Here is a 14,479-nt window from a genome sequence, read left to right as displayed (position 1 = left end):
TGATCATGGTGAAGGGCACAGTGACACTATACACAGACCTCCCTCCACAACAAGCACCTGCACTCACCTAGACTGATCATGGTGAAGGGCACAGTGACACTTAACATAGACCTCCCTCCACAACAAGCACCTGCACTCACCTAGACTGATCATGGTGAAGGGCACAGTGACACTCAACACAGACCTCCCTCCACAACAAGCACCTGCACTCACCTAGACTGATCATGGTGAAGGGAACAGTGACACTCAACACAGACCTTCCTTCACAACAAGCACCTACACTCACCTAGACTGATCATGGTGAAGGGCACAGTGACACTTAACATAGACCTCCCTCCACAACAAGCACCTGCACTCACCTAGACTGATCATGGTGAAGGGCACAGTGACACTTAACACAAACCTCCCTCCACAACAAGCACCTGCACTCACCTAGGCTGATCATGGTGAAGGGCACAGTGACACTTAACACAGACCTCCCTCCACAACAAGCACCTGCACTCACCTAGACTGATCATGGTGAAGGGCACAGTTGCTCGAGCTTTACACCCGCTTCCTTCATGCTGATACTCAAAGCTGCTGGGATCAATCATGATCCAGTCACAGGAATGATAGAGAGAATCCTGGGTGAGGCTGCAGTCACCACTGTAGCAAGCTGGCTTCCACGGCACCACACACACCATCTATAATGACAACATCAGCATTGATAAACCACATGCCTTCGGAAGACCACAAAATTAGACCAAAATAAAACTTAAGTCCATTCTATCACATGTTAAGGTAGAAGCAGGCTTCCAATGCTAACTGACAGTACAACACTTAACATCACGATATCCTAGGTTGCTTGAGAGACAGTGTACCCACCTCTATAGGATGTCCATAGTGTATCTTTGGAGTTAGCGCTTTCTTGAGGTCCATGAGGATCGAGTGCACCTTCGACACTATCGACGGATCCTTGGTTTTGAGGACATTCATCAGTTTGACTGTGACAAAGTCGGCGTGGGAGGAGTTCCTGCGGCTGACGACATGGTCGACCCAAGCAGGGGAGCTGGAGTTGGCAGACTTGTAATCCAGCTGGACTGAAACACAGCTGTTGGTGAAGTAGGGTCCTCATGCACTAGTCTCAACTATCTGTACCATCTATCAAACATACAAGGGTACTCCACCAATCTACTCGCCCCATATAGCAAACCCACTTAGACAACCCACCAGATAACCCATTTAGACAACACAACTCAGCAACGCCACTAGACTACCCAACGGAGCCACACAACCATACAACAATTTACCTATCCCACCAGACAACCAGACAACAACTTACCCATCCCAACAGACAAAACAGACAACAACTTACCCATCCCAACAGACAACTTACCCATCCCAACAGACAAAACAGACAACAACTTACCCATCCCAACAGACAACTTACCCATCCCAACAGACAACCAGACAACAACTTACCCATCCCAACAGACAACCAGACAACAACTTACCCATCCCAACAGACAAAACAGACAACAACTTATCCATCCCAACAGACAGACAACAACTTACCCATCCCAACAGACAAAACAGACAACAACTTATCCATCCCAACAGACAACCAGACAACAACTTACCCATCCCAACAGACAACCCAACAACAACTTACCCATCCCAACAGACAAAACAGACAACAACTTACCCATCCCAACAGACAACAACTTACCCATCCCAACAGACAACCAGACAACAACTTACCCATCCCAACAGACAAAACAGACAACTTACCCATCCCAACAGACAACAACTTACCCATCCCAACAGACAACCAGAAAAAAACTTACCCATCCCAACAGACAACCAGACAACAACTTACCCATCCCAACAGACAACCAGACAACAACTTACCCATCCCAACAGACAACCAGACAACAACTTACCCATCCCAACAGACAACCAGACAACAACTTACCCATCCCAACAGACAAAACAGACAACAACTTACCCATCCCAACAGACAACAACTTACCCATCCCAACAGACAACAACTTACCCATCCCAACAGACAACCAGACAACAACTTACCCATCCCAACAGACAACCAGACAACTTACCCATCCCAACAGACAACAACTTACCCATCCCAACAGACAACAACTTACCCATCCCATCAGACAACAACTTACCCATCCCAACAGACAAAACAGACAACTTACCCATCCCAAGAGACAACAACTTACCCATCCCATCAGACAACAACTTACCTATCCCATCAGACAACAACTTACCCATCCCATCAGACAACAACTTACCCATCCCAACAGACAAAACAGACAACAACTTACCCATCCCAACAGACAACCAGACAACAACTTACCCATCCCAAGAGACAACAACTTACCCATCCCATCAGACAACAACTTACCCATCCCATCAGACAACAACTTACCCATCCCATCAGACAACAAGTTACCCATCCCATCAGACAACAACTTACCGATCCCATCAGACAACAACTTACCCATCCCATCAGACAACCAGACAACAACTTACCCATCCCAACAGACAACCAGACAACTTACCCATCCCAACAGACAACAACTTACCCATCCCATCAGACAACAACTTACCCATCCCATCAGACAACAACTTACCCATCCCAACAGACAACCAGACAACTTACCCATCCCATCAGACAACAACTTACCCATCCCATCAGACAACAACTTACCCATCCCATCAGACAACCAGACAACAACTTACCCATCCCAACAGACAACCAGACAACTTACCCATCCCAACAGACAACAACTTACCCATCCCATCAGACAACAACTTACCCATCCCATCAGACAACAACTTACCCATCCCGTCAGACAACAACTTACCCATCCCATCAGACAACAACTTACCAATCCCACCCATCAGACAACAACTTACCCATCCCATCAGACAACCCATCCCAACAGACAACAACTTACCCATCCCGTCAGACAACAACTTACCCATCCCATCAGACAACAACTTACCCATCCCATCAGACAACAACTTACCCATCCCATCAGACAACAACTTACCCATCCCATCAGACAACAACTTACCCATCCCATCACCCATCCCATCAGACAACAACTTACCCATCCCATCAGACAACAACAACTTACCCATCCCAACAGACAACCAGACAACTTACCCATCCCATCAGACAACAACTTACCCATCCCATCAGACAACAACTTACCCATCCCATCAGACAACCAGACAACAACTTACCCATCCCAACAGACAACCAGACAACTTACCCATCCCAACAGACAACAACTTACCCATCCCATCAGACAACAACTTACCCATCCCATCAGACAACAACTTACCCATCCCGTCAGACAACAACTTACCCATCCCATCAGACAACAACTTACCCATCCCAACAGACAACAACTTACCCATCCCGTCAGACAACAACTTACCCATCCCATCAGACAACAACTTACCCATCCAGACAACCAGACTTTACCACCTCAACAAACAACCCCACTTAGCCAAACCACCAGACCTCACTCCGCCGTACAGAAACATGCTGTTCAGTTATAGGTTATCACTGGTTATACAACTGATATTTTCAAGACAAGCGTATCAATGAAATACACCACAAATCTATCCAACATGAGATCCTTTACATGTTTAATGGGGAAACACTGTTTAGCATGGGATTTACTTTATAAAGAACCAAAGGAGAATGTCTCCCGATCTTCCCCACATCCATGATCCTGTAATATTTACCCATGAAGCCATATTTCTTATGCATCTGGTGAGCAAAGCACATGACATCAGTCTTGACATTGTCCTCGGTGGCGATGACCGATGTCAGGGATCCCCATTCCCAGGTCTTGTAGTCTGCAGTTCCGTTTGTCACAACAAATACCTGTGAACAATAACCAGTGTCATTGCTATGGACTGGATGATATCATAGACTTAAACTGACGACATTTGTCTCAACAAATACCTCGAAACTGTAAACAGTGTCACAGCTCTGGTCTGGGTTATTATCGTATTACAGCTGACTTGAAACAGATGTCCTCAAGCCATGATCAATCTGTATGCCATATCAGTCTTTGGTTTGGTTCTTATACAGGGCTCCAGATAAGGGCCGTATCCACGTATGTACGAAAATATGCATGATACGATAGGAAATAAATTGAAAATGTAGCAGATATGCACCACAGCAATGGTGTTCAAATCACTTACAGACGTATTTATATGAAAAAGTTTTGTTTTATTGTTTACTGACCTGTTGACACAAGAGTAGCAATGTTGTGGTGCATATACCAAATGAAACACAAGAATACTGATTACTAATTTCCATTCAGTACTCTAAATGTTCTCTTAAAGGTCACATGCAACCAAAAAATCAAACATAATAAAAAATGTAATTTTTGGAGTAAAATTGATATTTTATACTTATCCTGACTCATGCTCTTTTTGCTTGTCTTCTTCTTCTTGCGAACATAGTGGAACACTTGTATCTCCCTAATTGAAGCTCCCTTCAATTTAAAATCACTAATTAGTATTCACCACGAGTTACCTCCTTTCCACAAGCGCGGGAACGAGGGCGCGCCACCTCTACCCATGTGCCTCACTCTCTCCTCATATACTGAGCCCAACATTTGAATTTACAGGGAAATCCAAAGTGTTATTTGGGGAGGATGGGAGGGCTGACCTCATGAGTCAGGATAAGTATAAAATATCAATTTTACTCCAAAATTACATATTTTTCCTTATCCTGACTCATCTCTTTTGCTTGTAGCATCCTCGGAACGGAGGTGGGAATACTAATACTTTGGATTTTTAATAATTAGTGATTTGAACTGTGATGATTGTAATAACCCTATGGGAACTTCATAAAGGCACTGAACTGATGAATTCCTGCTGCTAACTTATCAGCTGCCATATAAAGGTTATTACCATGTACTTATTATGATAAAGTATATATAACATTAATACAATGCTTAAGACTAATAGACTTAAGCTTGTTAATATCTTAGTATAAACTCCTTAGAGTTTGTTAGCTAAAATACTTTAAGATATAACATAGTACTAAGCTTAAGATATGATTAAACTTAAGCTAATTATATAATAGCAAACTCTTTAGAGTTTGTTAGTTAATATACTTATATGATATAGATATAATGCTGAGCTTAAGATATGAATAAGCTTTAGCTATATATATAATAGCAAAAACTCTGTAGAGTTTGTTAGCTAATATATTTTTATAATATGAGTATAGTACTGTGCTTAAGCTATAATTAACTTAAGCTACATATATAATAGCCAAACTCTGTAGAGTTTGTTAGCTAATATATATTTTTATAATATGAGTATAGTACTGTGCTTAAGCTATAATTAACTTAAGCTACATATATAATAGCCAAACTCTGTAGAGTTTGTTAGCTAATATATATTATAATATTAGTATAGTACTGAGCTTAAGATATAATTAACTTAAGCTACATATATATAACAAAACTCTGTAGGGTTTTGTTAGCTAATATATTTTACAATATGAGTATAGTAGTGTGCTTAAGATATAATTAACTTAAGCTACATATATAATAGCAAAACTCCATTAGAGTTTGTTAGCTAATATATTTTACAATATGAGTATAGTAGTGTGCTTAAGATATAATGAACTTAAGCTACATATATAATAGCAGAACTCCATTAGAGTTTGTTAGCTAACATATTTTACAATATGAGTATAGTATTGTGCTTAAGATATTATTAACTTAAGCTACATATATAATAGCCAAAAACTCTGTAGAGTTTATTAGCTAATATGTTTATAGTGTAACCATAGTACTAAGCTTAAGATAAGATTAGACTTAAGCTAAATGTATATATGCAAAATAAACTCCTTAGAGTTTATTAACTAATATACTTTTATGTTAAAAACATAGTACTGAGCTTAAGTTATGATGAAACTTAAGCTATATATATATAATAACAAAACTCCGTCGAGTTTTGTTAGCTAATACTGCTATAATGTAAACATACTGCTTAAGATATGATGAAAACTTAAGCTAATTGTATAATGCGAAAACAACCCTTTAGAGTTTGTTAGCTATGATATAAACCTAGTATTGAGCTTATGAAGGAAAACTTAAGCTACATATATAATAGCAAGAACTCCGTAGAGAGTTTGTTAGCTAATACATGTTATAATGTAACCATAAAGCTTAAAATATGATGAAACTTAAGCGAAATATATAATAGCAAAACCCTCTTTTAGAGTTTTGATAGCTAATATACCTATATGATATAAACATAGTACTAAACTTTAAGATATGAATAAGCTTAAGTTACATATATAATAGCTAAAACTCTGTAGAGTTTGTTAGCTAATACATGTTATAATATAACCATATTGCTTAGAAATATGATGATACTTAAGCCAAATAGCAAAAACTCTTTAGAGTTTGTTAGCTAATCTACTTATATGATATAAACATAGTACTAAGCTTAAGATATGAATAAGCTTAAGCTACCTATATAATAGCAAAACTCCTTAGAGTTTGTTGGCCAATATATTTTAATAATATGAGTATAGTACTATGCTTAAGGTATAATTAGCTTAAGTTACCTATATAATAGTAAAACTCCAAGTAGAGTTTGTTAGTTTAATTAACTTAAGCTATGTATAAAATAGCCAAAAACTCTGTAGAGTTTGTTAGCTAATGCATTTATCATGTAACCATAGTATTACTCTTAAGATATGAATAACTTAAGGTAAATATATATAATAACAAACTCTGTAGAGTTGTTAACTTATATATTGTATGATGTAATAATCATAGTACTGTGATGATAAAAGGAACTTAAGTAAATTATATATATAGCATGAAGCTATTTAGTATTGTTATAAGATAAGTAAAAATCTGTTAGATTGACTTATCTTCTCCGAGAACTGTCAGCTGTTGTCTGAGGACCATGGGATCGAAATGGTGTATACCTGAGGCGTCCTCGGTGGTGATATCTCTCAGATAATGGTTTGCAACCACCATATCGGATTTCAGAAATAAACCCTCCATTATTTCAATCACATTTGTGTAGAACAATTCTAGAAGTTAAGCTATAATATCATGAGTATTAAGCTCATGGAGGGTCGGAATAGGTCCATCCGCATATGCACGTAGTATGACAGTTCTGATCCAAATGGAGATATAGTACATGAGACTTCACTCTGCGTAAGTTGATGATAGAGGAAATAATCTGTTGCATTTTTCCTCCTGTTTGGTTTGGTGGAGATAAATTTACAGTGCTCTTGCTGGCCATCTTGATAGAATCATCGTATCATGGGGTCCAAGTATGTCATCCAGTGTTCATAAACCTCACTTGTGAGGTGTTGGAGCACTATATTCATATCCCCAGGTTGGGCGTGAAATTTCCGTTTTATTCTCCAAACAGAAGTTTAGTAGGTTTACTAACCATCTAGTTGTGTTAATTAAACTTGATGAAATTCAGCTGTAGTCTGAAGCTGTGGATTTAGATCCACTTGTATCTTTCGTCTAGGTAATTAAGCTCTGAGAAGTCCTTGGCGATGTAGGTGCACAACCAGGTGTGTCTGTCCTCGTTGAACTTTATGTAAAATCGCCTGACTGCCGATCCCTCGTCTTAACTTGACAGGGGAGGTCTCTAACTGAAGAAAGGCAGTCTAATCATGAATGTTCAGGTTAACTGGACTGTAATGAGGCTTGCTTTCGTTCACTGATATATAGTTGTCACTTGTGGCGTAAGTCTTGAACTGTGAACAGAGATCGACCTCTGTGTAGAGTCGTTGTCCCTCGCGGTCCAATCAGAACAAGGCATTTTGATTCTGTATAAATACCAGCTGTGATGTCACCCGGTGTAGCGGGGAAAAAACCCACCTTGAATAAATTCTTGTAAAATGCGTTGATATTAGCATAAGCGTCGGTCTTCACCGTAGCTTCGAAGTTATCCGGTGACCACGTGTTTGAGGGTTAATGGTAACATGCCTTGAAACCTCCGTATGATGAAATATCTCAGCTCTGTAATTTTATGCTGGGTAGGTTATTTTCCTGGTTGTCGTGAAAATAATTTCAGTTTTGAATATAATTCCGACTTCCTTATATATAAGGGTATAAACAACTTGCAAGTTGTGAGCTTGTAGACTGTATACATGAATGTATGCGTCATAATTGTAGAATTAACGTTGAACTTGTTGTACATATTTCTTCTCAGAAACTTTGTGATTAAGAGTTATACTGCGCTGTAACAAGGCTGCTGTTCAATTTCGATATTGAATTGTCTGCAGATATGCGTAATGGTCGCATGTAGATAATGTCGTATATCGTCGTCGTCGAGTTGTATATTAGCAATTTATCACGGAATAGTTGATTTCTGTGAAGATCTATGAAATGTCGTTGACTAATAATACAGCGGCGTTCTGTGTTGTAAATAGCCTAAGCAATTATCTTCGCGTAGGCTTATAGGCGGCATCTGGCATACAGTTGATAATCAACTTATGCGGCGTCTTGAAACGGACTGACGGTAGCTATATATGGCGAGTGGCTGGTATATGGAAACCTTGGAGGAGACTTCCTCGGTGAGCGCCCGGAGACTTAGCGAAGTTCTCGAAGTATCCCTTCTAGATCTTCTGGGTGAAGTAGACTTGGAGCCACTTAGCCTTAGCGACCATCGCTGAAGGTGTCGAATCAAAGCCGATTAGTATATATATATATATATATATATATATATATGGCGCTTGCTTCGTGAACAGCCTCTGTGTTTAACAGGATGTGGGATCGGCGGCGCTTGCCTAAAATAGGGCATGGATCATCTTATCATATTCAGAAGTCGTGTTCTGAAGTCTGGTGATAAGTGTCTAATTGATCGTTCTAGATCTATTTAGGCCAGCGAACATACGTCTCGTCATGGATTCAACAGAACCAATATCACGATTGTAGTTCTTATACTTGATATCGATGATCAACTTGTCTATGGGTTGATCTTCTGGGAGACTTGTGAGGGAGCGTTGATAGTTTATGAAGCTCTTGTATAGTCCCTCGATGTCCTTCTAGATGATGATGATCTGGATTCAGGTGTCCTTCGCGCATGCCTTAGCGAAGCTTCCTCTGCGTCGGTCGGAGAGCGACGATATGACCTTCGCGAAGGCTTCCGTGATGTCTGATGGTCGAGTCCACATCTAGGGATGAAACCGCGCCAAGGTGATGATCTATCCTGCCTTAGCGAAGTCCTTCGCGAAGGCTGTACATCTAGGTTCTTTCGCCTTCCAGCGAAGGCTGTACATCTAGGTCCTTTCCGCCTTAGCGAAGGCCTTCGCGAAGCTGTACATCTAGGTCCTTCGTCAAGGTGGTCCGTGACTTCCTTGCGAAGGTGACATCGTCCTGGCTGCTACGTTGGCGGGGGTGCCTCTGGGGTGCTGTCTACGTTGGAGCCTTCGCGAAACTTCGGACCCTGCTACGCGCAGATATTGGTCCTCCATGATGTTCATAATTTGTCGCATCATGTCTTCTGGGATGGTCTGCGGCGAAGTGCGTCGGTGCTTTATCTGCGGTGTTAATGGAGGGTCCACGGAAAATCGTCCGACATCAGTGTAGAGGCATCAGGCTGCATGGTGATCTCTGCTGATGTCGTTGTAGCTGTCACCGGTCGTTTCTTGTGGCGTCGTCGGGGATGATGATCAACTGATCATCGTAGAGGTCCAGGTCATCGGTTGGAACAATCTCGGTTGAAAGTCCTAGTAGACTTAGTTGATTTTCCCTCAGAGGTCGGCGCTGCCCTGGGTGTCGCGGCGTCTGCGTTGAGTGTTGGTAATGATGGGACCCTCAGGGCGATCATCGCATATCTGCGTTGGTACATCAGGCTGCATGCTGATCTGTGCGACATCGGTCAATCTTTGATGTACAACCCGGTATGATGACCGGCTGATCATCATACAGGCCCAAAACTTCGATGGGAGCGGTCTCGGTTGTTGAGATGTAGTAGAAAAACCCTCTAGTCTTCTGCTGCGGCGATGGGATGTCTGGGGAAGCAGGATGCTTCTTGGAGATGGCGGACTCGTCCCACACCTCTCCACCACTCTAGCGGAACACCACACGGGGAGAGTCGGCCAACAGCAGTAGACTGGCGAGGGTTCCGTGTATCAGTCATACTAGACTCTGCATCACGCGACCTATCTGCTGTGCGTGCCAAGCGCAAAGTAAATATTAATAAAAGGTAGAATTGGATAAATTAGTACCGCCCAACTGCAGTGTGAATATAATAAACATGGCCGTACATCATATTAAAGGCGGATCAGCAGCAGCATAAAAAGCGTAATCTGCAATAGTACAGAATTTTCATCAAGCGTAATCCACTGAAACAAACCGCAGTCCATTGAATAAACTGTAGAAAAAGCGACTAAATATCAATATATAATCGTTGAAGGATACTAGCTAAACCTCTATAGATGTCTATCACGAGGGTAACTAACTAAATATAAATCAAAGGATATAGTGTGTCGGGAGACACAGAAGCTCTCACGTCCAGCTCACTGGAAGAAGGAGAGAGTGAGGCACATGGGTAGAGGTGAAACCCTCGTTCAGCTTGTGGAAAGGAGGTAACTTCGTGGTGAATACTAATTAGTGATTTTAAATTGAAGGGAGCTTCAATTAGGGAGATACAAGTGTTCCACTATGTTAGCAAGAAGAAGAAGACAAGCAAAAGAGCATGAGGATCAGGAAAAGGAAAATCATATCTATATCACAGTTAGAAATTCTGTCAACGCTAAATAATGACATTGCTTTTAAGTATCGAACTGAGAAAGTGACTCGGTAAGAAGACCGTGTGGTGAAATAGACAAATGAAATTATATAAACAGTTAATTTACTGTCATAACATATAAAAGCTCACCTATGAGATATCAACAAAACATTAGAAAAATAGCTCACACCAAAGCCTTCACCGAAAGTATTCACCGGACAACCCGCTTCCAAGCTGCGCGAACCTATTTCACTGCGCACATGCTATGAGCGCAGCCCAGCTGTAGAAACCCGTTTTCCCCAGAAAAGTCTGGGGAAATTTAGTGAAACGTTTGAACTCCGATTTCGCGCGTTTTTTTTCATCGCGTTATTTTTCAACTTTATAAGTTGAATTTGCATTTTTGACGATTTGTTTCGGTAAGTCCATACCGAAAGGTATCAGAATCTGCAAAGTTGTGTTTTACGTTGCATGTGACCTTTAAGTTTTTCCAGTAGTCCTATATTGAAAAAATAAAGAGTACGTACTCCTGATGTTGAAAAATTATCTGGAGCCCTGCTTATAATTCATATAATAATTGTCATCTGACTTTTGTGAGTACAGCACCACACAGCATTCTGTTTCTTAACATTATATCACTCTGTCAAATTTAAAGTCAAAGAAAAAAAAACACTATTATTTTTAGGCAAATGGCTAACTTTTTAAGGGGTGACTCAATAAAGTAAAGGCAGTGAATGAATAAGTGCATGATTTACCTATCTATCATGTCTATGGGGGATAAAGGGGCGGTGGGGTAGTCTAGTGGTTAAAGCGTTGGCTCATCACGCTGAAGACCCGGGTTCGAATCCCCACATGGGTACAATGCGTGAAGCCCATTTCTGGTGTCCCCTGCCGTGATATTGCTGGAATATTGCTAAAAGCGGCGTAAAACCAAACTCAGTCAGTCAGTCAGTCTATGGGGGATAGCCTTTGGATCTTGTTTCTACATCGGAGATTATTTTCAATCAGCATAGAAATTATACATCAGGCACAGCAAACCACCAAAAGGGACAAATGTCACCTGGTAAACCCTGGCATCTCAATCCTTCTAATCACCTGCTACACCCTGGCATCTCAATCGTTCACAATCACCTGGTAATCCCTGGCATCTCAATCTTCACAATCACCTGCTAAACCCTGACATCTCAATCCTGCACAATCACCTGGTAAACCCTGGCATCTCAATCCTTCACAATCACCTGGTAAACCCTGCCATCGCAATCCTTCACAATCACCCGGTAAACCCTGGCATCTCAATCCTTCACAATCACCTAGTAAACCCTGGCATCTCAATCCTTCACAATCACCTGGTAAACCCTGGCATCTCAATCCTTCACAATCACCTGGTAAACCCTGGCATTTCACTCTTCACAATCACCTGGTAAACCCTGGCATCTCAATCCTTCACATTCACCTGGTAAACCCTGACATCTCAATCCTTTACAATCATCTGGTAAACCCTGGCATCTCAATCCTTAACAATCATCTGGTAAACCCTGGCATCTCAATCCTTCACAATCACCCGGTAAACCCTGGCATCTCAATCCTTCACAATCATCTGGTAAACCCTGGCATCTCAATCCTTCACAATCACCTGGTAAACCCTGGCATGGTTAATAGCAATATCGCAATCCTTCACAATCGCCTGGTAAACCCTGCCATGAATAACATCAATATCCCAATCCTTCACAATCACCTGGTAAACCCTGGCATCTCAATCCTTCACAATCACCTGGTAAACCCTGGCATGGTTAATAGCAATATCGCAATCCTTCACAATCGACTGGTAAACCCTGCCATGAATAACATCAATATCCCAATCCTTCACAATCACCTGGTAAACCCTGGCATCTCAATCCTTCACAATCACCTGGCAAACCCTGGCATCTCAATCCTTCACAATCACCCGGTAAACCCTGCCATGATTAATATCAACATCTCAATCCTTCACAATCACCTGGTAAACCCTGGCGTGAGTAATATCAAACTTCAGGTATGATATCATGATGAACAGGTTCCACATTGTTCTAGGAAACTGATTGCAAAGGTTTTACAGACATAAACAATGTCAAGGACTGCATAATCCAATATATCCATCAACATCACTGTTATGTATAAGTGTAAACCACACCAAGAGGGAGTCTTGTCTGACATCAAAACTGGGAGTCATCATCACTCATTTTTTAGATAACTATTTTCCTTCTTGCTAGCCTAAATGAAGCATGTAACAAAGTGTTTGAAATAAAAAGCATATTTCTCACATAAGTTATTCATTGATTATTTTGTGGACTGAAAAGTATTATTGTTTATTTTCATTTATTCAATAATAGTTTCTACCCATTTCATTTTACACCCATTGCAACTGTCATCATGGTCACGTGCAAAGTTTAAAAGTAGAAACAGAGGCTGGTGACTCAACACTTGTATGTGCTTATAACTAGTGCAGCTGCATCATCTTGTAGATTCATACTTTAGGACAGAAATCAAACATTGTAATCTTCATAGATTCATACCGAAATGGAGGTCACATTTATGAAAATGCGATCACGTCATTAGACACCAAGTTTTCTCAAACATTTTATCATAAATACCAATGAATAAAACGCACAAACATTAAAAAAAACTAAATCTGGTTGTACTAATGTCAAAAATAAGACAGGGCACCAAATTTCGTTACAGCTTAGGAATATTTCATCGCGCAAGTGTATATTGTTAAGAGCCGGGGCAAGTCTAGGGTTGACTCCACTTCCGCGTTTTGTATTACGGATTGGCAATAATCAGAGACACCCTATCACCACGACTGAATTGCAGAATCGAGATACCAGTACCTCTTTATCTGTAGACTTCATACGGTTTGGACGAACACACCCATCCTTCGTCTTACACGGACACACCACCGCGCCAGCAGATGAACCGATGAGAGCCGACATTCCTATCACCAACAGGTAAGCACAGGTGTACACTGAGCTAAACGCCATTTTCAGTCCGTGTCAACGAGTGTAATCAAAAACGCAAATATGAGAAATGAATATGGTGAGTGTGTTTCTCGTTACTGCAATGGATCTCGGCAATCACTCCAGGGACCAAGCGTCGCTGTCCACAGGCATGCCAGTCGCCATTAATGTGTGCGTATACTAGTTCCCCAGCAACTGGTTCCACGCCGCAACTGCGCAACGACTGACTAACAGAATGACGACTTATTTAGAATAATTCCGTGATACGGGTGAATCTCTTTTTGTGCTTATGTCAATAAACGCTGAACTGTTTTCAGCCCATCTTCATGTAGTCAAATACATGTTTTGAACATTTTATTTCAGCACTAAATTGATAGATTTTATTATAATTTATCCAAACTAACATATGCATTGATACCAGGGATAATCTACAGCTGTGTTCTATTCTCCCTGTTGATACATACTAACAAAGAATATCGATAGGTTGTTTGAGTTGTTTTTAACACGTTTCACTAAATGATTATATACAAGCTGGACAATTCAAGTTGAGGTAGCACGCACTGTCACCTGTGTATAATACGACATGGTGACCATTGGTCGACCGGGACGTGTAGACGAGTGTACAGGTAGCTAGGATCGACTGTCGGGGACCTTGCAGCAGAACAAAACAGATCACAGCGGCCAGTGGTTTTAAAGAATATAAATCAATGTACTGGAAGGTTTTA

At 40.9% G+C, this 14,479-nt stretch overlaps 1 protein-coding gene across 1 annotated transcript in view; it reads right to left on the bottom strand.

Annotated features, from left to right (window-relative positions):
• LOC124288165 (di-N-acetylchitobiase-like) overlaps positions 1-13,943 on the bottom strand; it is a 119,868-nt gene extending 105,925 nt beyond the window's left edge. Inside the window, exons 1-4 of the mRNA XM_046724744.1 lie at positions 13,629-13,943; positions 3,766-3,907; positions 865-1,079; positions 506-683 (exon numbers count right to left, since the gene is read on the bottom strand). Of these exons, the coding sequence (XP_046580700.1) occupies positions 506-683; positions 865-1,079; positions 3,766-3,907; positions 13,629-13,778 (685 nt within the window). The 5' untranslated portion in view covers positions 13,779-13,943. The remainder of the gene's footprint in view (positions 1-505; positions 684-864; positions 1,080-3,765; positions 3,908-13,628) is intronic.
• Positions 13,944-14,479: the final 536 nt, after the last annotated feature.

This window comes from Haliotis rubra, unplaced genomic scaffold, assembly GCF_003918875.1.
Source record: "Haliotis rubra isolate DU_JTF1 unplaced genomic scaffold, ASM391887v1 Scf413, whole genome shotgun sequence".
NCBI lineage: Eukaryota > Metazoa > Mollusca > Gastropoda > Lepetellida > Haliotidae > Haliotis > Haliotis rubra.
This window is presented reverse-complemented; position numbering and strand designations above follow the sequence as displayed.